The 26508-nt window shown below is 38.1% G+C and overlaps 1 protein-coding gene and 1 long non-coding RNA gene across 11 annotated transcripts in view; one reads left to right on the top strand and one right to left on the bottom strand.

Annotated features, from left to right (window-relative positions):
• The window catches only part of LOC102260227, a 95391-nt gene that overhangs the window by 19790 nt on the left and 49093 nt on the right, over positions 1-26508 (bottom strand). For 3 of the 6 annotated variants that reach the window (XR_001363984.1, XR_001363986.1, XR_314156.2), the window contains exons 2-4: positions 21668-21762; positions 20199-20362; positions 15906-16024 (exon numbers count right to left, since the gene is read on the bottom strand). This is a non-coding gene — a long non-coding RNA (uncharacterized LOC102260227). Of the gene's footprint in view, positions 1-6362; positions 6434-15905; positions 16025-20198; positions 20363-21410; positions 21545-21667; positions 21763-26508 lie in introns of those variants that run through there. The other 3 variants (XR_001363983.1, XR_001363985.1, XR_314155.2) reach the window with 2 other exon arrangements.
• ADGRB3 (adhesion G protein-coupled receptor B3) overlaps positions 1-26508 on the top strand; it is a 716195-nt gene that overhangs the window by 673399 nt on the left and 16288 nt on the right. For 4 of the 5 annotated variants that reach the window (XM_005875869.2, XM_014547407.1, XM_014547406.1 and 1 more), the window contains 4 exons: positions 6295-6390; positions 9789-9828; positions 14054-14697; positions 24222-24257. In XM_005875869.2, coding sequence (XP_005875931.1) covers positions 6295-6390; positions 9789-9828; positions 14054-14697; positions 24222-24257 — 816 coding nt within the window. The remainder of the gene's footprint in view (positions 1-6294; positions 6391-9788; positions 9829-14053; positions 14698-24221; positions 24258-26508) is intronic. The other variant, XM_014547405.1, reaches the window with a different exon arrangement.

Genomic DNA, 26508 nt, shown 5'->3' with positions numbered 1-26508 from the left:
AACAGGACTGTGATACAAAATAAACTACATTAAACCCTTTCCCTAAATGGAAGGGAAAAAGCAACGTGCTTAAGTGGATAATTTTGTTGTATCGGTCTTTGGGGATCCTGTGGCTGTTGTGTAGCATCAGTAGCAGGGCCAAGCTCCTGTTGCTCCTCCCTCAGCACTGGCAAGAGGTCCAGGCTGCACTAGATGAGGCCCCCGTCTTCATCCAAACCCATGAGACAACTTGTAGCAAATGCTTAAAATAAACATGAACAGATCTTCCTTCTTTCTCCTTTCTCCCACTTGCCTCTACCTTTTTCCCCCCCCACCTTTTTTTCCCCCAAAAAAATTCCCATTTGGCCTTTTATTTCCCTACAGATAAATAAAATAATTTACAAACACATGACAAGTGAATTATAAAACAGACGAGCATCCTTGCCTGTCTTATTTAAAATCAATATTTTCCCCAAATAAAACATTTTTTTTAAAAAAGTAAATGAAGCCAATAGTGGTGAAATAACTAGATAGCAATTTTAAAGGAGGTTGTATTGCAAAAAACTGTAGTTCAGTTGGAGAAACTGTAGGAATGTCCAAGCCTGACTATTTATTTACATAGGGATGACTCTGCAATGGGAGGGTTTACCCTTTAATGAGGGGTGGGCAGGGCTTTCAGTGGGTCTTTGAAGATGAGGGCATAGTTGATAGGAGACTTCATAATATAATGGGTCCTGAGGGGATTTGCGGGGGGGTGGTTGGGGATGTTGTTGGAAGATTAAGGAAGTTGAAGTTTCAACTAGAGGAAGATGAAGAGTGGTTATTGGACATATGGTTTCCATAGAATGGAGTTTATGGTGAATAGTAGAGAGTTGATTCTTTTCTGGGACTACCTGGACCACCTGAAGGCATAAACCAGGAGATTTATATGATTCTGGACACAGAGTGATTTTTTTTAAGTGGCTCTTCCTGCAGCACTAAGAGAAAGACAATACTGATGACATTTGAGTATTGATTAAGTGATATTTTAGAGCTTTTGTGTTTGGGGTGTTTAGTTGCCATGGTGAGAGGCCACTGTGAGTGATGTCATGAAGAAAGTTCAATCTATTCTAAAGAGTGAGAGGTGGGAGGGTTATGGCCTTCATCCTAACCTTTTTAGCTTGCTCAGAAGAAAGCTGTGTGTGGACAAGGACTTAAAGGGAATGGGCTGAGTTGCTAGGAGCTGTATCTTTTCCAGGCTGAATTAAAGGGTCAAAAAGAAATACAAGTTTAAAGATTTTGTTTTGTTTTATTTTTAATAAAATAGGATGTGCATCTGGAAATGGGAGAATGACTAAAGTTACCACAATAAAGCTGGATTTTATCAGAACAGAGTGCAGGGAGCACAAAGACTGTCTTTACTTAGGAACACAGACTTGACATACACAAGACTGCTATGCTTATGCACCTGTATACTTTCCCAAGAAATCACCAAGCTCCCTTTGGGCAATAGTCATCCCATGTCTTAGGCAGGGGAATATAAATTCTTATTCTCCTTCCAGATTGGGTTTTCCTGATTTGAGCATGTGGCAATTGTATCATGAAAATTTGGATCCGTCTTAATCTGCACGTTTGGTTTCTCTAAATCTATACAGAGATTTAGGAGCTCAACAAGAGCATATAATCAGATGAGTAAAGGGGCATCTGTGAACAAACTGAGACACAGAGTTCATGGCAGAGATTGGCAGACTGGCATGTCTGCCAGGTAGCATTCAACCGTGGCTTGCTCTGAGTACCTGGCAAATCCCACCTCCCTTTCCTTTCAAACCCCTAGGTCCTGCCTTGCAACATTGTTAAACTAATGGTGGGAAGTTGTGTATGTCTGGAATAAAGGTTTGAAATAAATATAAGAAATGAGAGGTTATCAATTAAGTGTTTATTTTTTGCTCGAAGTGAATGGCATGAGGCTAAAATGAGACATCTTCTGTGAAGGCAAGGGCGGTAGTGTCTGGCGGGTAACATCTCTTTTCCTCTTTCCTCACTTGCATGCTACCCAAATGCTGTTATATCTTTCAGATCATGTATATGAAATGTCACCTTGACCCCCAAAAGTGATACAAAAAGAACTACAATTTTGAGATTAAGTGAAAGATCCTCTAGGTGTTAAAGGATTCTAATATTTCTATTAGACTGAAATTTGGGACTGAAGTCCATATTGTTCCCTCAATCTATAGCTAATGGATCTATAGCAATCTACATGAAATTTAATGTGATGACAAAGAACCAAGTCATTGGTTCAAATACGAATCCAGAGAAACAATAGTCAACATTAGATTCAGGGGGGAAAATTACACAACACATAAGAAACTCCGTTTCCCTCCATTAACAATCTCAAATTACTTCAAGAACGTAACTTTCTTTCTTTCCTTGGCTTAAAATGGTCCCCAAAATAACTGGAGGCAAAACTGTCTTGTTAAAAGGTGAAGATTTGGGGTCTGAGCTACTCCGTGCTAAATATGGAGCCATTTCAAACCGTACAGCTCTTTCGTGTGCTGTTTCTCTAAACGGCAAGGCTGCCAAACAGCACTCCATGCTCTTCCCACCACCTCTAAATCTGGCACCGACTGTCACAGTGACACTGCCAAGCTGCCTCAGAGCGAGGACAGCCGAGAAGCCCTGGGCTTGCTGCTGCGGAGCTGAACCGAATAGCTCACCCCGTGGGGAGAGAGAGGAGCGAGATAGGCCCTGCAAACCTCTTTGAACTCCTGTCCAATCCAGGAGTCCATCTCCTCTACAGGGGTTGGTAGCTTTTTCAGGAATTTGTAGGACAGTCCCCAGCAGGTAGTAGTCCAGATAACTTTGGTGGTGCTCCGGTTAGATACTTGCACAAGACAGCTTTGATAGCTTCCTCTTCTCACCTCACCTTATTTTTGAGGGTGTTTCAGGCCTTTGTTTTGTTTTCATTTCACAACATCAGTTCCTTCAAGTCCCCTGAATATGTTAAGGCTATTTACATGTTTGTTCTTTACTACTCCCCTGAGACTTTTTAATCCTCTGCCTGGCTGGCAATTAAGGTGAAAGACTTAGGGCGGAGTTTTATAAAGAGGTGAAATTTTGAACTCTGGATTTTAACTGTGCCATGATTTATGTTAAATAATTCTTCTAGACAGGTCTATTTAAAAATTGTATTTACTAGTCTAACGTAAGTTTTAAAAAAATGCAATTGCAAGAACTCTGAGTTATAATGAGTTTAATATCTAAAAATAAATTTTAAAAGTTACCTGAAATAAGTAATTTGCTCTCCACAGATACTTGCAGTTTAAATAATAAATATTTGAATCTTCTAATGATTATTTTTCTTTAATGTTAGTGACAAGGCAAGGAAGACATCAAGACTATTATTGTCTAGCATTGTAAATATGAGTCTTGGTCCTGAAGATTTTAATTTTAGGATGGAAAAGTCAGATCTAGACGCTGTCTTTGCTTATTTGTTTTCTGTGCTTTCTTTTTGTCTGGAAAAAAGGTTCTAGTAGACTTGCTTTTTAAAAAATGTCAGTTGTTCTCCATTAGTACAACTCACATTGACTCACCGAAGATGTCTCTCTGTTTACCTGATAGGAAAGTCAATTAATTATCAAAATGCTCCCAAATAGCTGCAGATGCACTTCCCAGGTGTCTTGCCTGAAACGCCCTTTCTGTGGTAAGGAAATAGCAGTGGGAAACCTAGTCTAATCATTCTTCCCTGACTGTGTTGGACAAATATTTAAGGCCAATACATCTAGATTACCTGAATGTAGTTTTAAGATTAAAAAAAATAAAATGGAGTCTTTGGAATAAGTGGAATTTTCCCTGCAAATATTTCTGAATTAGAAGTAATAGAGGCACTAAAAATGCCAGAAAATCTAACACTTAAATGTTGGCATTTATATGACCACTAGAAGCCCAGTACATGAAATTTGTGCACTCGAGAGGGTGTGGGGGGAGTCCCTCAGCCTGGACTGTGCCCTCTCGCAGTCTGGGAGTCCTCGGGGGATGTCTGAATGACGGCTTAGGCCCGCTCCCAGCCTTCCTTAGTGCTACCGCAGAGGTGGGAGAGGCTCCCGCCACCACCGCTGCACTCGCCAGCCATGAGCCCAGCTCAGGGCATCTGGCTGAGCGGTGCTCCCCCTGTGGGAGTGCCCTGACCACCAGGGGGCAGCTTCTGTGTTGAGCATCTACTGCCTGGTGGTCAGTGTGCATCATAGCAATGGTCAATTTGCATATTAGCCTTTTATTATATAGGATTAAGTGAACTTGAATTTACTAGAGGGTTTTTTATGCATTTCTGTTTTAAATTTCTTCTGAATAACATTGACTGATTCATGGAGTTGACATCATTCTCCCGGGTAGAAATGCCCTTAATCCACTGTCATGTTTGGGAGTTTTAGGAACTGATTTAGTGTTTATTATGAAAAAAATTGATTTTTTAAAATTTTATATTTCCTTCAAGCTATCAGATAATTGATTTTAGAGAGAAACTTGTAGAAATTGCTTTTGCATATTTCATTGTGAGACAAAAATATTCTGACAGCTACACTTTGAAGGTCCTAAAATAGAGTGGTTAGTGAGCACCATTTAAAGTAACATTTGGTATTACCAAATGCCACCTGATATTACCAAGTGCCACCTTTATATTTTATATATGCAAGTTATCAGAAATAGATCTGAAAAAAAAAGTCTTCATGTAGCAGTTCTTAAAAGGCAACATTTTCTTCCTTTATATATTTGCTTTAACAGTGTCTCAGGGCACAAACAAAAAATTAGCAGGGACCTATTTTTTGACATTGGTTCTTAGGATTTTTTTCTGAAAACATATATACTCTCTTAGTGGTTTCCCTAATGCAAATTTCTGCATAAGAGAAACAGTAATCATCAGATAAACACTAGACTCATTACCAATTTTTTTGATTTTAATATGGCTCATATCAGGCAACCGCCCCCAAGAAATCCCAGATTTAGAAATATTAGAATCAAAGATCAGAAAGAGGTCAGAGAGCACTGAGTCCATACCCCACTCCCTTAATACACCCTATCGGGGTCTCATTGCCAGGACGAGAGCCTGAGGTGGAGAAACACAAGTGGACGAAGGTCTCATGATGACCTGGTTATCCAAGACTCTATGCTGGTGACTAAACTCCATGTCACTTTTCGAAATCTTGCAGTTTAGGAAAGAGACTGCCAGTGAGTTATGATACAGGTGAGGGGAGCTGAAAACAACAGGCTCCAATTTTTCCTGCCCAACACATACACTATGCACATCTCACAACACAACAGTGGCATGATATTTTATATCAGGGCTTTCCACAAGTAAAGATCATTGTGTGTTTTACCTTGGCAGTCTCTACAGCGGTGCTCTAGCAAAATAGGGAACATGCCACTGCATCCATGCTTTGTTTTTTAATACAATAAAACAGATTATAATAATAAACTAGAGGAATGTCAATCATGTGAAGTCAGGAAAATAAAATATTAATAAAATGACTGCCATTGACTGGGATGAGAAGCTACTTGTGATAATGTCTATCAGTAGCTTGTTAGGAGCCTAATGAGCCACAGGAAGTGGAAAGGTCACGCTGATGTGGAGGCATCATATGATCAGAATAAATATGGGTCCTGTGTTTCTTATTCATCTATTCATGTTTAATGAATGGTATGTTCTTCAAATTTCCTAGTAATATGTTTGTTCTTTACTCAGAATCCAATTATGAATGGATATTATAAAAGTTTGGCTTCACTAAATACCCCCCACCCCCTAAAGATAACCAGAAACAGATCTGTTTTTGTTATCTCTTTGTCTTACTGTGTTTTGTTTCAGGGCATATAGTGCTTGAAGGGAGACAAGAAATAGTCTCATCAATAGGATCACTTACATGAGACATAAAAGGAAAATCCCAAACCAATTTGTCAGATCATTGAGTAATCTTATTTTTCACAATGTTTAGAGATATTATAGATTATGCCATACCAAATAGTAAATCTCCCTTGAAAACCACACATATTGCTTGTAACAGTGGAAATAAATCTGCCCTCAGGTGAGAATTACTGGTGTTGAGCCAGACACAGCCATTTTGATAGCTGTGGAGTTCCCAACACTTCCCTCTATAGATTATAGCAAGTGGTAAATTTCCTTGGCAGAGAGCAAAGTCGAGGTACATCAGTATTTGTATTAGGAATTAAACAAATTGGGTAACATAACAACAGTGATAACTGCTTTCTCAGTTGATTGCCAATGTAGACATTATCTGGTCATTTCTAAGAGAGAAGAAAATTAATGTCTGTCATTTCTGCCCCCCACAGGTTCAGGATGCATTTAGATGCCGATTGAGAAACTGTCAGGATCCAATCAATGCTGATTCTTCAAGTTCTTTTCCTAATGGGCATGCGCAAATCATGGTGAGATTTTATTTTCCCCTGGTTGTTGATTGAGTTATGATTTCTAGGAAATAAACAAATACCAGTATTCTTATTAGTAAAATAGCATCAACGTCCCATTTTGAGTGACTTTGGCTTTAGTGCATTATCAGACGTAGAACTCTGATACTAGATAACTATTCTGTCTGGATAGCTTGGGAGTCCAGCATCCGTTACTGACCCAGTAGTGTACTCAGTGTGGGGCTTCTGTGAAACAGAGAGTATTTTTATTCTTGCACGGAATCAAGGATAACAATTTGTCCAAAGGGTCTTCTTTGTTTCAGGTCAGAACTATGGTCCTGCACTTCTAGTCTTAAAGTTGTGGCTTTCAGCCTTGGTTGCACATTAGAATCCGTTAGAATCCACACTCCGGACCAATGAGGTCAGAATCTCTGGGTTTGGATCCAGGCGCTGGTGGTTCCAATGTGCAGCCTCACATGAGAACTACTGCCCTAAACTAAAGGGTAGCCATGCTTCTAGTAACGGTTACTGGACACGAGCTCTGACTGTTGTTGGGATTAAGGGTACTTTAGATATAACCACTTTGGTATACTTTAGAAATGAGATAACTTTTAAACTATGTCATTAAAATCAAGAGTTATTTTACAATATATATTTTTACAATATATAAATTACATTTACTGGGGCAACATTTGTTAATAGCATTATAGAAGTTTTAGGTGTACAACGTTATAATACAACATGTATATTCCGTTGTGTGTTCACCACCCAAAATCTAGTCTTCTTCCATCACCATATACTTGTCACCCTCTGCATCCTCTCCTCACTCCCCATCCCCCTCTGGTAACCACCAGAATGTTGTCTGTATCTATGAGCTTGTTGCTTTTTTGTTTTATATCCCACATATGAATGAAATCATATAGTTCTTTGATTTATTAATCTTTTTTATTAGGCAAAATAAAAATAGTCAAAAATATACTAGTAACATTTAAGTAAAGCTTGAGAAGGAATAATTAATTCCTTATTAAAAATAAAATACTAATATCTTGAATTTAAAATATTGGATAAGATGGTCTAATTTATTTTTACCATTACAAAAATGAACTACATTATCTACACTAATAAAAGAGAAACATGGTAATTGGCGTACGACCGCTACCCTTCCCATTGGCTAATCAGCATATCCTTATGCAAATTAACTGTCAGCCAAGATGGCGGCCGGCAGCCAGGCAGCTGGAAGCGAACATGAGGCTTCCTTGCTTCAGTGACTGCAGACTCCAACGTTCCCCGCCTCACTTGCAGGCCTCTGAGTTGCAACTCTAAGCAACAATGTACTATGTTGCAAATAAGAAGCTAAACAAAACCCTAGAAACCAGCTTTCAGCCTGCCGGGATCTCAGAGCTGAAGTTATACATTGTTTCGATTATAGAACGGCAAACAAACCAGATACGAAGCCTCAGAGCTAGAGCCAGAGCTAAAGCTGGCCCAGAATAAAATAAAAAAAGAGAAAAAAAAGGAGCGGTTGGGAGCTTCAGTCAACAACCGCCAGCCTGAAAGCAGCCCTCAGCCCCTCACCCAGACTGGCCAGGCACCCCAGTGGGGACCCCCACCCTGAAGGGGGTGTGACCAGCGGCAAACAGCAATCATCCCCTCATCCAGGCTGGCCAGGCACCCCAGTGGGGACCCCCACCCTGAAGGGGGTGTGACCAGCTGCAAACAGCCATCATCCCCTCATCCAGGCTGGCCAGGCACCCCAGTGGGGACCCCCACCCTGATCCAGGACACCCTTCAGGGCAAACCAGCCAGCCCCTACCCATGCACCAGGCCTCTATCCTATATAGTAAAAGGGTAATATGCCTCCCAGCACCGGGATCAGCGGAGACTCGAGGCCTCTTGCCACCAGATCAGCGTGACAGGGGGCAGCGCCCAAACCCCCTGATCGCCCTGCAGCTCTGTGTGTGACAGGGGGCGGGGCCACAACCTCCCTATCCGCCCTGCTCTGTTCGTGACAGGGGAAGGCACCCCAACCCCCTGATCTGCCCTGCTCTGTGCCTGATAGGGGGGAGCTCCCCAATCCCCTGATTGCCCTGCGGCTCTGTGTGTGACAGGGAGCGGGGCCACAACCTCCCTATCCGTCCTACTCTGTTCGTGACAGGGAAAGGCACCCCAACCCCCTGATCAGCCCTGCTCTGTGAGTGACAGGGGGCAGCACCCCAACCCCCTGATCGGCCCTGCTCTATGGGTGATTTTTTTTTAGCCCCCCCCCCAGTGCACAAATTTTTGTGCACCGGGCCCCTAGTCTATATATATAAAAGCCTAAGTGACCATTACTGTCAGATGACTAGATGACCAGCCGGTAACTATGACGTGCACTGACCACCAGGGGGCAGACGCTCAATTCAGGAGCTGCCCCCTGGTGGTCAGTGCGCTCCCACAGCCAGCCTCCCACGGCCGGCCAACCTCCTGCAGTCCCTCCCCCTGGCCAGCCGCCCCCATGGCCCTAATCAGGACTGGGCCAGAAGGCCCTGATCGGCCCCAATTGCCGGCCAAGCAGAGGGACCCCACCCATGCATGAATTCGTGCACCAGGCCTCTAGTTTAAAATAAAAGTTTGGGGAAAATATGAAGATGGAAGTAACCTCTAGGACAGTGATGGCGAACCTTTTGAGCTCGGCGTGTCAGCATTTTGAAAAACCCTAACTTAACTTTGGTGCCATGTCACATATAGAAATTTTTTGATATTTGCAACCATAGTAAAACAAAGACTTATATTTTTGATATTTATTTTATATATTTAAATGCCATTTAACAAAAAACATTAACCAAAAAAATGAGTTTGCATGTCACCTCTGACACGCATGTCATAGGTTCGCCATCACTGCTCTAGGAGCTTGTAGGCCAGATTAGTATTGCTTCCTCTTCAATTTTAATTCCTAAGCTTAAAAGTCTTTTGCCACATTTGAGTGAAAATGGATCATTAGAAGAGACTGATTTGACTATTAAGGGTTTGACAGAGCTGTGCTATAAGATACAACACTTCAAACAATATACACAAAGTGAATGCTTAAAAATACAAATAACAAAGACATTTATCAAAGTGTATTCATAATAGTGCATATTTTAATCTTTTATTATAGTTTAAGGAATTGCCTTAAAATTCTGTCCTTAAAGACGACAATGGGTATTGTATTACTTCCTCAAAATTGTATGGCATGTTTCCATTGATTTTATTCAACATTTGGTCTCTAGGAAATACTCTTGAAAACAATTTTATTATTCCTTGAGAAAACTCCTTTGTACAAAACAATAACCTGGTACTGCCTAATCAGATATCTGTATACTTCAGGTAATCTGGTTAGTAGAAGTTATTTGAGGTCTTTATTAAATGATGATTCTATGCCTCGTTATTTTTTGTTACAGACAGACTTTGAAAAGGATGTAGACATTGCTTGTCGGTCAGGTAAGAATATTTGGATTTTGAAACTATAATCATTAGAGATGTGAAATCATTTTCATGGATTTTTTATTTTAAAGAAAATGCTGTGATTTGTGCATCACATGTTTGTGTGGTGAATAGAACAGAATATTCAGAGTTCTATTCATAAATAAAATCCTTCAAATAGAAATATTGTATTGTAATAGCAGAATGGGGGTGGGAAGGGAATGAGAGAGAGAGGAGAGAGAAACTAGAAATGGTTAATTGGGAGCACCATGACAGCAGAAAAGCATCGACTTGAAGATGTAAGCCCTCCCATTCCATTACTGGTTGTCAGGCCAATCTAGTCTCTCTGTGTCTGTTTCATCACCTATGAAATGTGGGTGTTTAAGGATGAAATGACCCTGTGTGTATGTGTATCATAGCCATTGTTGTTCTACTTTTAGAGGGAACAAGAGAAACCATGCAGCACACTCTGCCCTATAGTACTGGTGTCTCATTGACACTGTCTGTGATGGTTGTCTCTGCCTGTGGCTAAACTCTCACCAAGAGTAGACAACTCAAGGGTTTTAAAGGAATCCACATTTTAATTTTTGGATGACTCCAGTTGTTGAAATGTTCCTTTATATGGGGACAAAAATATACCTGACTTTACCTTTTATTCATTAGCTTTGTTGCCTCTAGAATAAGAGTGGATAGCTACTTCATCAAAATATCCCAATATTTGAGAGCAAGTATCATTTAGCCCAATCTAAGTCATTTTTCTCCAGGCTAAACAAACCATGGTTCCATATCCATTCCTCAGAGCATCTTTCCAGGCATGCATGGTGTGCCTGGTAACCTCCAATTTGTTAATAATTTTAATTTATGGTTCCCAAATGTATAGATATGTATCCAGAATTTATCACAGTTGGCTTTTTACTTTTACTAATGCTATCTACATTTGCATCTGGTTACATAGCTGTAATATTATATTAGTATCACCTAGTTGTCATCTAAAATGTCCAAAACTGTTTGTAGTGGCTATCAGAGTGCTCCAAGTCTAAGGTTATGTAAAAAATCTGCCCTTTGCATTTACCTCTATTTGCGATTATCTTACCAGTTTCAGGTTAGCATTCTATTCATTTGAAATTGTTTGGCCATTGAAAGTTTGATTACAATACCTTCTAATTCTTCATCTAAACTGTCAACAAGGAAATGAGACCGAGTGTAGAACCCTGCTATGTTCAGTAAGGCACCTCCCACCCACCACATGCAGGCTCCATCTAAGTGTAGTTTTCAGATTCAACTTATAACTTTCAACCATCTATGCAGAGTCTGAGATCACAGAGTTGTCATAATCACAAGAATTTGAGAGATTAATCTCATAGTCTCACTCCTGAGTATCGTCATAGCAAATCACAGAATAACTGTCATTATTAGGTAACCCATTGTGGACCTGTGTGGGCTATCAGGAATCACCCTATTCTGTTTAATATCTAACAAAATATTCCTAAGACACAGTAGTTGATTTCCCAAGTTTACCATTTCCCTCTGGAAAGTTGAGAAAACATTTTCCCTTGCTTCATCCATTTTCCATAATGTCTCAAAGATCACTAGCCATGGTGCCAGGGTTCACATCTGTGTTCCAAGGCGGAGTGTGATTTGTCTGGGTCTGGAAGCCTGAATTTATTTAATTCCTATTTACCTATCTTCAATTTAGTTTCCTTTGTACTACTTTTGGTGTATTATTTACAGCCCTCCTTGTTAGAGAAGCCAAATAGGAGCTGTTTTGTCTTCCTTTAACAGCTATTAACATTAAACCAGTGGTTGTCAAAGTGTAGTCCCCAGACGAAAAGTGTTAATGTTACCTGGGAACTTGTTAGAAATGGAAACTTTCAAGCCCTATCCTAGACCTACTCTGTAAAGTAATCAGTGTTTTTACTTGCCAGCCAGGTAATTCTGATGCATTCGAACTGACACAGAGACCATATTTTAACCCATCCTAACCCAAGCTTTGGTCTCATTTCTTAAGTATTCATTTGTTCTCTTTTGTTAAATTACCTATTTTTCCCCAGAATTCACTGCATTCTGAGGTTTAGTATTCCCAATACCATTATTTTATTTGAAAATATTGTTTTGAATGTTTCCATTTTCTGCCTGTGTCCATTTTATATGAGCTCATCAGGAATTTGCCTTTGAGTTTTTCTGTCCACGTTGAGGTATATTTGGTTTTAAAGTCTCAATGCAGACTCTCAATAATCTTCCTTTAAGTTTAATTGAAATTCACTTTCCCAAACGTTGGATTATATATCTGATTGTGTAAGATATTCAGGTGTGTTTTGTTTTGTTTGCCTTTTACACCTTGAATAATTTAAAAAGTCCATCACTTCAAAATCATGTTTGTAGATAGTATGGATTTTTTTATGTTGTACAATCAAATTTTGGATATCCATTTTAAGCAATTCTAAGAGGCTGACATTTATTTTATATAGAGTAGATACTACTTCATGAGAAGAGTTGTCTTTCCCCAAATATTTAAGATACATACATTTTCAATAAAGATGGCTATGCCATTTAATAAAAATGTGCTGACTATAACTTTAAATCATATTACATTTATACAAAACTAAATAAACGAATCTTATATAAATGCACATTATAAAATCAATATTCAGTACTAAGATTTCCTTTATAATATATTCATAAAAGTATAACATTGTATGTCCTTAATGCAACATGATAGGTTCTTATAACTAGCCTTTAAATTTTACTGCTATAAATTTTGGATTAAATAGTATTCTTCCATGAATGTGAAGACTTTTAAAAATATTTTATTTAAAATATCATTAGTCTATTAATTTAATGTACTTTGCCCTTTAGTATTTTCATGTAAGTTGTTTCTGGCAACCACAATTTATTACCAGTCTATTATTTTAAGAGGTTTGGAAATAATTCTTTTAAACTAAATTATTCTAATACAAAATTCACAACCAAATTGTGGGTTTAATAAAAAAAATGGAGACATCACATGATTTTTTGTGTCTAAAATAAAGAGATCTAATGCAATAATTAAATACAGTATCTTTAAAGATAAAAAATATTACATGAATGATGCATGTTTTGAAATAATTTTGAAGGCTTCTCTTCTTTGTAATAGAGAAACACATCAATAGTCTATTTTTCAACCTCTGCTTTAGTGCACAATAATTAGGATGCTATTTGATAACAATATACCTGAAACCTCTCAAGCAGAGACAATAAGCCAAATACTTTACAATTATCTCTGCCTAATGACATTTTCAGTGGCGATGCTCTGCTTTGTAGATAGGGCAGCATTAGGTGTACACATTGAGCCAACTTGCACACGGTGCTGTTCTGTGCGCTTTCAAGACCCAAATTACCAAGAATGTTTCTTCAGAAGTGAAAGTTTTTTACAACTAAGCATGCTTTGAGTCATTCTGCCTCTAGTGTGCGTAAAATATGGCTTTCTTTTTATAGAGGCAGGAAACATGAAAATATAGTTTAATAAAGAATTCTGAACTTTCATTGAGTGTTTGGTTTATGTATTCATTTTCTTCCCTCTCTTACTGTAAGTTATGCATTTTTAATTCTTTTCTAGGTCATTATTTTTCAGGTTTAAAATGAAATGGAGGTTTTGGAAGCTCAGACAGTTTGCTTGCTTGCTTAAATTCAGCAATTTTAGTACCCCCTGAAGGGCATTCTAGCATATGGATTGATCTTGTAAAAGGAATTCCTTTTCCTACATGGAACTGAAGATGATAAATACTTTTGAACCCTGCATCTACCTTGACCACAATGCTCGTTAACTTTCAACATGAATAATTGTTGGAGGGATTTCTGATGCTTTAGGATGAATTCTTATTGATTACTACCTCTTTAAAGAAGTATTTTAATGATCACAGCTTTAAAAACCTTTACAAAATTGCCATATTTATGTGAAATATATCTATAATGTCATAAAATCCTATGCAGTAGAGTTGTTAAAGGACTGAGATTTTTGAAAGTCCATTAATCAACTTTGGGGTATGCTTTAGCTATGGGCTACCTGAGATCTATGAGAGTGTATCAAAATCAATAATATGAGTAATTGTGTGTTTGAGTAAAATGGACCATGTACAAACAAACAGTAGATATGTTATTTTTAAATATTAGCTTTTCATTTTATTAAGGAAATAGTTTAGTAGAAAGAGGACAAAGTACAATAAAGAAAAGCAGACATGCATAACTTTCATATTTGAATTTACAGTTCTTCATAAGGATATTGGTCCTTGCCGAGCAGCAACAATAACAGGGACACTCTCTAGGATTTCTTTAAATGATGATGAAGAAGAAAAGGGAACAAACCCCGAAGAGCTCAGCTATTCAACATTGCCTGGAAATGTCATTTCTAAAGTCATTATCCAGCAGCCCACGGGTTTGCACATGCCCATGAGTATGAATGAGCTGGGCAATCAATGTTTGAAAAAGGAGAACAGTGAATTGCGGAGAACTGTGTACTTATGTACAGATGATAATTTGAGAGGGGCTGATATGGACATAGTCCATCCTCAAGAAAGAATGATGGAAAGTGACTACATTGTGATGCCCAGAAGTTCTGTAAACACCCAGCCATCAATGAAAGAGGAAAGCAAAATGAATATTGGCATGGAAACCCTGCCACATGAAAGGCTATTGCACTACAAAGTAAATCCTGAGTTCAACATGAATCCCCCTGTTATGGACCAGTTCAGTATGAACTTAGATCAGCATCTTGCACCCCAGGAACATATGCAGAATTTACCCTTTGAGCCCCGCACAGCTGTGAAGAATTTCATGGCCACTGAGTTGGATGATAATGCAGGACTATCGAGAAGTGAAACTGGATCGACCATATCAATGAGTTCTTTAGAGGTAAGCAATAGAATAAACTTTTTCTTGGCATCTGAAACATAAGAGATTGATGTGGTCCTGGACAGAGAGAGGAGTCACATTACCTTTTGCAGTTATGTATCCATAAGAATTTTTGGCATGTTGGGATTAAAATAGTCTGAATGTATGTGTTTTTTTTTCCAGTAGTGCATCAGAATCCTCTTTCTCCAGATCTTGTTTTTAAAAAGGAGCCCTCCCCCCAGGGCTGCTTCCCCGCCTTTGCTTAGTGAAAGAAAGGGCCCTCTGGGCCCTAGGAGGAGCCACTGGGTCCTTCTAGATCAGCGGTTCTCAACCTGTGGGTCACGACCCCTTTGGGGGTCGAACAACACTTTCACAGGGGTCGCCCAAGACCATCGGAAAACACATACATAATTACATATTGTTTTTGTGATTAATCACTATGCTTTAATTATGTTCAATTTGTAACAATGAAATTGGGGGTCACCACAACATGAGGAAATGTATTAAAGGGTTGCAGCATTAAAAGGTTGAGAACCACTGCTCTATATTAAAAAAAGATACCTAGAAGTCATAATTCTTCATAAACCAAGTAGAGCACTTATAAGGAAAAAACCCAGAAGACCCTCCTGACATCTCCCAGGTACTAAAGGTCTTTTGGTGGTTAAGGAAGTTTCTGGATAGCACTACAACTTAAACCAATTCTGGATTTTCTGTGTGAGGGCAGCTGTTAAAAATTGGAATGTGATTACCATTACACTGATTATAAACTATTACTATGTTAGATCAGTGTCTCTCAAAGTAAATGTTTTGCTCTTCACTCTTACAGAATGATGACCACTAAAATTTTTGGTCTTTAATTGTGACCTCTCAGGAGGGATATAAATTGAACAGGCTAAGAGTCAGGACTCAGGGGTCCAACAACATGGCTTTTGTAAAAAAGCAAGCTCCTCTCAGTTTCTTTTCTACCCGTAAAGTAAGTAGACAATAGTCAACAACGATCAAAATCTTTCATATTGTATTATAGTCAATCAAGTAAGATCTAAGGAATATAATGTCTTCTGTTTTATGTGCGACTTTTTTTATCCTTTATCTTGAAGTTTTGTTGTAAAGTCACTGCTGATATATTTACATGTGTTCAGTATACAATGTGATATATGCACTCTTTTATATGTATTACTCACTTTTTTAATCTGAGGTTATTTCATAAGACACTATAATTCGTTACCTACCCTTCTCCTCAGAAGTGTGCTGATAATCGTATGTTCTGGTATTCCAAAGTGCCCAGGGGCAACTGTCTCTTCCTTCACCCCACAAAGTCATGTCTTCTAGGTTGAAACAAAGAGAGATCCTGAAAGACCAGAGTAACTTGGTGAGTGGTATTATTTTGAGGTTTTTCCAAACTGAATCAAGGAAATTGTCGACCAAAATGAGAATATACACAGGATTTCAAATAAATTCCCAAATTCTAGATCTTAAATGGAATGGGATTTCTGAGGAGAATCATCCTTCAGAACCAAAGGCACAGGGCAATGAGGCCAAGTTCATTGCGGAGTGGCTGGCTAGAGCAGCCTCTAACAAAAGCAATCCCTCATTCTGATTTAGCAGAATAATGACTGTTTCTCTTGTGCTAACTTGATATAATAACCTAACATCATAAATAAGCATAATTCAGATGCACTACTGGAAAAATCATGACCATATGTAGTCTTCTATTTAGAATGGTTCTTTAGATGTACTAAAGGGGTAAGAAAGAAATTACATGAAATATTTTACTTGTTATAAAAACACTTTACATTTAAAAGCCTAAAAATCTTTCTGTGTTTGATATTGTACAGGTTGTGTGTACTTGAACAATAGACTGTTCAATTTGTAATTTGTAATTTTTCTAAGTCTCCATATCCTTATTAAGTACAGCTATGATTCAGCCAAAAGATCTGCATTTAAATGACTTGGAGATCACAAGGTTTGTATCTTGAGAAGGAAGAAAATTCAGGTTTCAGAATGAAAAGTCAATTCCTCATTTTCATTCTTTAGAAGAGTTTCATAGTTAGTCTAATAGTTAGGAATTGCTTACAGTAACCATTTTAGGAGACAGCTAGCTGAAAGAAAATATATAGATGTGGGAATGGATAATAAAAATTAGCATTTATATAGCATCTTTCATTAGCAGAGCCTCAAATCACCTTAAAAACATGAATTAATCTTCACAACACTTCTGTGCAATGGATAAATTGTTATAATCCTTAAAGTCATTTGTTCAAGGCTACAGAGCAAGTGTATAGCAAACCCTGGAATAGAATCTTTCTGTCCTGATCAATTTTACAACTCTCTAAAGGGACAGCAATGTGCCTGAACATTAGCCTGAGAGTAACTATAAAGTTCACTTAACCCTGACTGACACTTGCTCTTAGAGTGGATAAAGACATGAAGTGGATCAAGTGTAGGTGTATATAACTTCAGATTTTGGAGATAGGCAAGTCTCCAATGACAAACCATGATAATAAAGTCAGTGGTATGGCTTTCTTAATGAGCAGAGAGATGCATTGTAAGAGTTGTCAACTCTGCTAGGCTGTATCTATAGGACCAACCAATGGGGAAGATGATATTCTGACGACAGAGAAAAATCAGAAAGATAACTAGAGTACCTGCGTGGAGAGTGGGGGTTAATAATAGCCAGGAGGAGAGAAGTCTTAGTGGGTAGATATGTGGATGACATGAGGCATAGGCCATAGAACAATTTGAGTCTTGTCCCTCTCTGAGTGAGAAGGGAGACTGCAGCCACAGGGATGGTCAGATAGTTTCAAGGCTAGAAAGATGTTATTATTAATTCAGGACATTTCCTCTAGAGAAGTGGGTGTTCACAAATTACCCAGGTGGGAAGTGATGAGAGAGAGAAAGAGCAGGGTAAAAGCTACCAAATGTAGCATAGAATGCAGTATTAGAGAGGAAAAGAGAAGGGAGAAAAGAGAAAAACCAAAGAGTGGGTGAAAGTATTTATTCAAATAAGCAGGAGGCAACATAAAAGAGGGAGGCTCCCCAATCCTGAAGGCAGTGCCAGCAGAAAAGGCTCCAACCTCCCGGGGAGTTTGTTCAGCTAACCCTTAATTATTGAGCATAGAAAGCATTATATTTTCATGAAGTTTCTTGGCATGAAAAATATTGTCTCCCTGCCTCATAGTACCTTGTTTTTTCTCATCTTCTTTCTTCCACACTGTATCCATTCCCAGAATGGACTTGTTAAACAATTCTGAAAAATTTATATTTAGTTTCCACAATTATGGATTAATTAAAATATTACTATGGTAGAATTTCTCAGAATGGCTCTAATTTCTTTGCTTAAGAAAAATGAAATTATCACCAGCATTTAAATTATTCACCTTCAATTAATTAACAAAATGTGTTGAGTGTATAGTATGTACATAAAGAAAGCAAAAAGATACTAGTTGCTATGGAAAAGTGGGGAGAAAAAGAGGTATCATAGTTCTCAAACCACTGAGGACTATGAAATATATTTCAAATCTTATATTGTGGTTCTGTTTATTTTTTGAAAAAATATAGGTATATCATTGTTAAGAAGATAGGTCAGTAGTTGTTTTGAATCAATGGAACACTGGTATATTTTTTCAACAGCTTGTAGCTGTTAGATCTAGATAGTAAACATTTCTTCACCCAGCTGTCTTCCCAACTTGCCTGCATGTCCTGAGCCTGTTTGGCACATGATCTATTCATCCTTTTCTCCTGTATCACTCAGAGTAGATACAGGCTTCTGTGTCACTGGCTTCCGGCCAGTGAGAAGACTGCCAATAGGAAAGACAAGAGAGAGATTGGAGGTGGGGGAGAAGAGAGAATCCCAGGATATTTCTCCCTGCTCTCTCTGCTTTGGCAGCACCCTGTGTCTCTTTAGCTGCAGTTCCAGAGTGCTTGTACCTGGTCCCTGGGCTCAGGTCATTGTGCCATCTCCCTTTGTCTATCCAGCCTGGCTGGGCACAGTGGCTTCTCTTGCTAATATCTAGGTTACCTCATGGTCCCTTATATGGCTCCACATCACTCGAATTCTTATGAAACACATTAAGTGGCTTCTATTCCTGTGACAAATCTTGCCTTAAGTTCTATTAATAAAGAAACCCTTAATAGTTAATCAGAGGTAGCTAGATTACAAAATGATTTTTATCAAAAACAAAGCTCCAGTTTTGTCCATCTTATCTAATAAAGAGGGAATATGGAAACTGACCGTCACACTGTCACAAAGATGACGGTGCCCAATCCCCTTAGCCCCGCTGGAGTCCCCCAGTCCTTTCAGCCCCACCGCTGAGACAAACAGCAGGGCGCCGGGGCTTCGTTGCTGCGATAGTGGCGAAGCCCCCAGTCCCCGTAGACAGAGAGCGGACAGCGGGGCATGGCGGCTTCGTCGCCGTGGCAGAGGCGAAGCAGCCAGGCCCACAGAGAGCAGAGAACCACGGGGAGTGGGTCTAAGTAGAACATCCCCTGACGGCTCCTGGATTGGAGAGGGTGCAGGTTGGGCTGAGGGACACCCCCCCCCCGCCTGTGCACGAATTTTGTGCACTGGGCCTCTAGTTTATATATAAACTTAGCTATATATCTGAAAACATGTCAAATAATCTCTCTCAATTTAAGTAGGTGAAAAGGGCCACCATTCCTAAGCTAAATTTTTGTTTCCCAATTTTCCTCTAGACATGAATTGTAGGGCTCTCACAATAATGATTTTCAGAGATAAAACATTTTAGGTATAATGTCACATCACAGGTGCCTCCCTTATGGCTAGTGTGAGGATCAAATTAGATAATGTATGTGCAAACCCTTTGAAAATTGTAAGGAGTGCTTCAGATGGGAGGTTGTGTTATTATTTTACTACCATTACACCTTTAATGTCTGTGAAGAGGCTTGAATGCTGGTCTAAATCGATATTCAGGATATTAGACAAAATGTTATGGCCTCACTTGAGAAGTAGGAGACAGTCATGTAGGAGACTGTCATGAATAGAAACCATCAGAACTGACATTTGCCAAAGCAAGTTTTTTTTTTTAATTTTTTTATCTGTCATGTAGGAGACTGTCATGAATAGAAACCATCAGAACTGACATTTGCCAAAGCAATTTTTTTTTTTAATTCTTTTCTCATATGGCTGTGAGGAAAAGAAGCCTTGGCCTTCTTTAGCGTTTTGGTTTTACTCCTGAATTAGGGAATTTTATCTTTTGTGCTGGCACACAAACAAAATTAGCTTAAATAAAAGTCATTTTTTAAAATTAATTACTCAAGTTTTATATTCACAGATATTATAAACAGATTATTAAAGCTTTCTGAGTGAAAAACTTTGTAAGAGAATCTTTTAATGGCAATCACATTGCATTTATTAGTCAGTGGAATATATTCCTCACTGAATCTCCTAATGTCCTGTCCAGCTTAATGTGCAGTGACACAAACAATGAAGTATTCCCTTTGAGAGAGTATTCATTATTCTATAAGAACTACATATGTAGCGATGCCTCTATGCATATACTCACCAAAAATTGCTCAGAGTAGCCTCATACCATCCTGCATTTTTTCTCTTCTATTAGTGATAAGCCTGGTTTCCTAAAAACTGTCTTGATTCTCTTGGCTGTCAATTGATCTATTCATAATGGTTTTGTGTCATCCACCTACTTCTCCAAATTCTCCCAGAGTATTCCTGAGGGGAAAAAAACAAACCAAACAAGTCTCATTCCTTTGGATTTGCTCACCTGCCACAGTGAGGTGCCTTCAATCATTCATCAATAATTTTGTGAATCTGTGCTTTTGTGCCAGGGCCTCTGCTAGATGTTGAGGATATAAAAGTGATCAAAACAGATGGGGATCCTGCCCGTGTGGTAGAGATAATTAACCATTAACAAATGAATCATCTAAAACTCTGTAGTGTTCTGAGTGGAATATGAAGGAGAGACTTCTTTATCTAAGGTGGTCTGGGGAGCCTTCTGAAGTATAAAGGGATTCAGATGAAAAAACAACAACAACAGTGCAGAGATACTGAGCTAAGAGAGAGCTTGGAATATTCTCATAGGATTAGAAGACCTTTGTAGCAGGGGGTGAGCTCTTTAAGATGAAGTTGGAATAGGAAAAGAGCAGATTGTGCAGGGTCTTCTAAAACAATGGAAGCAAGTGAGGATTGTCTATCATTTCTCTATCCATCGACCCCTTTGATGGATTGGAAGAGGAAGAATTAGGATCCCGTGGTTGGAGAAAAGGAACTGGAACAGAAAGCTGGAGAACAGTTAGGAGTCTACTGAAGTAATCCATAAAAGTGATGCAAGTAGAGATAGAGGGAGTGGGTGGATCAAGAAGTATTTTGGAGGTAGAACAGATGGCTCTTACTGATGGATTTGACATGCAGGATGAGGAACAGAAGGAAGAAAAGGGTGATTCCTCAGTTTCTAACTTGACCAATTAGATATACAACTTTTTCAGTGATGGGGGGTGGGGAAACAAGAAGAAAGAGAGTGTTTGAAATTGAAAGGATGGTATTTAAAACCATGAGATAGATTCTATTTTCCGGGAGAGAACTCCACAATAAGAAGGCAGGGAGATGAGAAACAGCCAGCAAAGGAGACTTGAGATTGATCCACAGCAAATAAGAGGGAGGAAAAAAAGGAAAAGCTGACCGATGTTGAGTGTTTTAATGAGGAAACGATTAACTTTCCAAATCTTCTGAAAGTCCAGTGAGATGAGGACAGAAAACTGACCTGGAAAATTGGCCAGACTGAACATTCCTATTTTCCCATCACACCACCACTCTTCCAGTGCCAGATATTTCTTTAAGGTAAAGTAGATTTTGCAATAGGAGATGGAGAAGTCAGCTACTCTTTGTCAGGGTATCCTATATTAGAATAGATGTTATTTTACTCAACACTAATATGTATATTGTCATCAGATTTTCTCTTTAAAGTATCATATTGCTATGTTTTCCCTTAAAAAATAATTGACAAGTTAATCTGGTTACCTTGCTTTATGCTTAGAGAGCATCTCTGTCCTCTGTTGTCAGTCTTGGATTAACAGGGTCCTCTAATGTTATTCTTGATGATTTCTAGTAACAATCTGCAAAATATAACAGGCATCTTTGCTACAAAAATATTATCACTTGTACCACTGAGCGGTTAGTGAGAGGGTGGAGAAAACGCAAGGTTTGGAGTTAGAAGACCTGAGTGTGAATCCCAACTCATTTGCTCACTATCCAGGTGAAGTGGACAAGTTACTTTAACTTCTCTAGTCGTCAGTTCTCTCATTCATAAAATGGGGATCGTAAATAATACTTTCCCAACCATCTCACAGGGCAGTCAGCATGTTCATATGTGAAAACACTTTATAAGCTATAAAAGGTTGGGACACTTGGTCAGTATTGTGGGGATATGCATATTACACCAATTTTGACCTCTCTTGGGCTCTGAAAATTTGCCACATTTTCCCCACTCTCTCATTTTTAAGTCTTCACTGCTTTATTTCCCATCTTTAGGCTCTTTTGATAGAAATCTGCTTCATTTGTTTATTTCTTAGTTAATCCCTCAAGGCTGCCTGTTCTGTTACATACCTTTATGTTAGAATTTAATTTTAGTAAATGGAAATGGAAGACAGGGTAATCTATTTGTAGGAGTATATCCATTTTCTTTTCCATATTTCACATTGACATAGGTGACATCTGCTCTAGGAAGCAGAATCTCTGGTGTTTTTCTAGGTTCCCATCTTTTGTTCTTGCTCATAAGACATGGAGCCTTTAGCAACACAGCTTTGCATTCAGAAACAAAGAGGCACCAGAGAATTCCTCAACGTGTACAGCAGAAGGGCCTCTTACTCTCTCGCTAGCTGAACCTTTTTCATGAGATTTCACTATTCAATTTTCAAATAGAACACAAAGCTCGTGGCTAATGTTCCATAATAATTGCTTAAAGCTAAGTGTTTCCCTACTTCGATCGGCTGTATTAGGAAATAATTTTGCTTAATGTATACTTACAAAAAGCATCCTGCTGAATCACAGTGCCAAGAAGGCAACGCATCCAAGAGCCGAATGGGAACACTGACATTTAATCTAGCATAGTGCCGTTAGATAACAGCAGTGGCAGGGAGATGACAATGGAGGTCTAGGTTAAATGCCTGCCCACTCCCCTCCTTCCAGGATGTCACCAGGGCGAGGCGAGGCGAATGCTGGGGACACGGGGCAAAGGGACATCAACGTGCTGAGTTTCCATTTAATTTGACGATATATGAAGACAGGCTTCTCCATCCAGCTCCACCAAAATCATATTATTTCAGAACTTTTCAACTTTTTTTTTTAACAGCAAAATTATTGTTTTGGTATATTACCTTCTGTCTACTGTAACAAGCTTTGGGGAGTTGGTTACATAGGGAGGGTCTGGTTTTACAGTGACCATTTTAACGCTAGTAGCAGAAATTTAGTCAGGTTTCTCAATAAACTACGAGTGCCTTTCTGTCTCTACTAATGTTAACAGTTACAAGAGTCTCCCACCTAACTTGGATGTGATTCCTTGTTAAGTCTCTGTACTTAAGACTGTATATATTGGGAGAGGAGAAGCGGAAAAATTAAAACAGAAGTTTGTCCAAAGGTTTAAAGGTTTAAATATTTTTTACAATTGCCTGAAGATTACTTGTTTTGATTATTTAATTTTTCCTGTTTCATCCCCATTCCCTCCCCCACAAAAATACCCTATATTGGAAACTTGCTTTGTACTAGAAAATTTGGAGGACCTTTCCTATATTTGTCAGCCATCTCCTTTTATACACAGTCATCCTATGAATCCAGCGACTTCTTGGAGCAGATGCTAAGAATACCCTTCCCTATGCTAATAAAATATCATCACATTAATTTCATTTTAATTATGTTTACCAATTTTTATCAGGCCTGCTGCCTAATTACTTTATTTTATTTATGCATATTTATCTCTATTATAGGAACTGTTTAACAGAGCTGGAGCCATAGAATAGCTCTGTGAGCTATTATATCTATGTTTTGCTGGGGTGTGGACTATTTATTTGTTTTAGTAAATTATGATTAAAAACTTGACATCGTAAGGAAGGACCAGCAATTAGAAGGACTTCCTCCCTCCTGTGGAGGAGTATAAAAAAAATAAGACATTTGTTGGTGAGATTTATATAGAACTTTAGAGTTTAGTTGGTATGAGGTCTTAAGATGGCTAGATGTTTTCTCCTGCACAGCATTTAATCTCTTTTGCCTCCAAAGTAGTTTTACTATACTAGACCTCAAGTCTCCTTCAATATTGAAATTTTTGTGACTTTTCAAAGAAAAATTTCACCTTACTAAAAAATTAGAGTTAAGAGATAAAGATGAGAAACATTTTTATATTCTTTTATATGATACATAATGTTACATTTGATATAATGTGTATAGAATAGTTTGAAATCATAAACCTTTTCACATTATTTTTATGAGAAGGCAATACTTATAATTTTACTGAAAATAATTTTCATTTCAATGACTAAATACAACTTTATTGGTTTTTCTTCTTTTAAAAAAAATCTAACAGAGAAGAAAATCACGATATTCAGACCTTGACTTTGAGGTAAGTTTCTAAGATTTTTTAAAAATAATTTTAATTACTTGAATTTAAAATTGATATATAATTACTTAAACACATTACTCTGTGCAACTATGTCGAGGTTCTTTTCTAAATTAAATGAGAAGTGAAAAAATTTTTAATTAAAACCTATATTAGTTATAGAAAAAAATTTAAAGCTCTAATTACTTAAATATATGCTAAACAGAGATTTTCCAGACAAGTGAGGAATCATTTTATAAATGGCAACATATGTGGGTAACTTATGGTAAGGCCTGAACTTGGTCAGTTCAGTTTGCTGGGAGGTGGGAATGTTCGATCTTTAATCTTTCATATTTAAAACAATTATAACTATTTTACTTCGTGACAGCTGTAAGAGAGACCATGGGGATGCCTTGGCTGGTTAGCTAGGCTTTCTCTGGGATTTACTTGCCTGTGTCTTGATTCCTATTATTTAGGTTCTCTCAGGTACATTCCAGATTCTTTTTTCCAATAGCAAGTGTAGGTTCAATCTGCTCCTGTGTTTCGTAAATGCCTTTTCACAGATATAAAGATGAAGATCTTCATTTTCCAATTTACATTGAATTTATATTGGTGCTGCAATATTGGTGCTAGAAATTACTGAAATCATGTCATTTGAACAGTTTATGCTAAGCACAAAATTAATGATGTTTGAGCATCACATAAAATGCACTTATGCATCTTGATAATTGGAGATGATTCATAGCCTGCTGACATAATTGGATATACTACATCATAAATTGCTCCAACATATTTGTGCTGTTGTGATGCTTACATAAAACAATATTCTTAGCTGATATTCCTAAAATTATGGGAGCCTCCTAGAACATGGCAAGTCATAATTTAATCATTTCATTTACGTAAATGAATGTTGTTGCTCAGTAACATACATGAGGCATCAAAAATGAGATTTAATTGTTTTTATTTACTGCAATGGTAAACAAGGTCTGGTTTTACCCTGAATAGAGTAAAAAATATAAGTCTTTTTTAGAAATATTTCAGGAGTATTTGTATAGGATACTAAATGATGATAAAGAATGTAGCAGTTAGTACTGACATGGCTCAATTGTAGCAATCTGACATGGGATGAATATTTTATTATATCCTAAGTTTTTATGGCAAAAAGATAAGGACTATAAATTCAAAGAGAATAAATTCAGCAATCTTCTACTTTTAAGTTCTTTAGTACTTTCTTGTTGTTGTTAATTCTCACCTGAGGATATTTTTTCCATTGAAACAGAATGAAAGGGAGGGGGAGAGACAGACACATTGATTGGTTGCCCCCCACATGTGCCCAAGCCAGGGATAGAGCCTGCAACCAAGGTATGTGCCCTGGACTGGAATTGAACCCAGAACCCTTCAGTCCTTTGGCTGACCCTTCAACCACTGAGCCCACCGACTAGGGCTCTTAAGTACTTTTAAAGGGATAGATACCCCTCCCCATTCTTCAGTTAGTCAAAAACAGAAGATCATATTGTGTGTGTGTTGTATTGGCCTAAAAGCAGTAAGTTGTAAGGGTAGAACAAAGACAAGGAGGTGGGAATTAACCCACTGGCACCAGGGACAAAATATAATGAAAACCTAGATCAAAAATTAAGCCTCAGTGCAACCAGCCAAAATTATGTAATCTCAAGCACTGAAAATAAGTCTAATCATACTGTGTCACTTAGAGCATTAGAAAAACTTTATTTTTTTAAAATATATTCTCTATGGCAACTGGTAGCAGATTCCTTAAGCTGATACTTCTTTCTCTGCTTTAGTATTCTATTCTAACATATAACATGGTATTTTCAAAACATATTGATGAAGAAATGTTGTAGCATGACAACCCTGGATATTTTTTAGCTCTTTAATTGCTATAGTTATTGCATGAAAAGGCATTAAAACTTGGAGGAAAATAACTTTGAGCTATTGGTTTTTCTTTACAAACCATGTAGTAGTACTATTTCCCTTAGTCAATATACAACTTTAGTTCTGTGGCAGATATCTCAAATTATAATCAGAAAAAAGTTTAAATGCTGATGAGTTTGAATACAATCTATTTTTACTTTGTGGATGGCCCTCGAAGAAGTCTAAGTTATCTTCTTCCCCTTTTAATTTAGGGTGCATGAATCAAACTTGTTTATGTCAAGCTTCCTGATAGCTCTCCAGCCCATAAGCTTTACCACACAATGGCTAAGTTAGGCATTTTGCCACTGACAAACAAACTGCCTTCTGGACTCCTGAAAGCATTTCT

This window comes from Myotis brandtii, unplaced genomic scaffold, assembly GCF_000412655.1.
Source record: "Myotis brandtii unplaced genomic scaffold, ASM41265v1 scaffold471, whole genome shotgun sequence".
NCBI classification, from domain to species: domain Eukaryota; kingdom Metazoa; phylum Chordata; class Mammalia; order Chiroptera; family Vespertilionidae; genus Myotis; species Myotis brandtii.
This window is presented reverse-complemented; position numbering and strand designations above follow the sequence as displayed.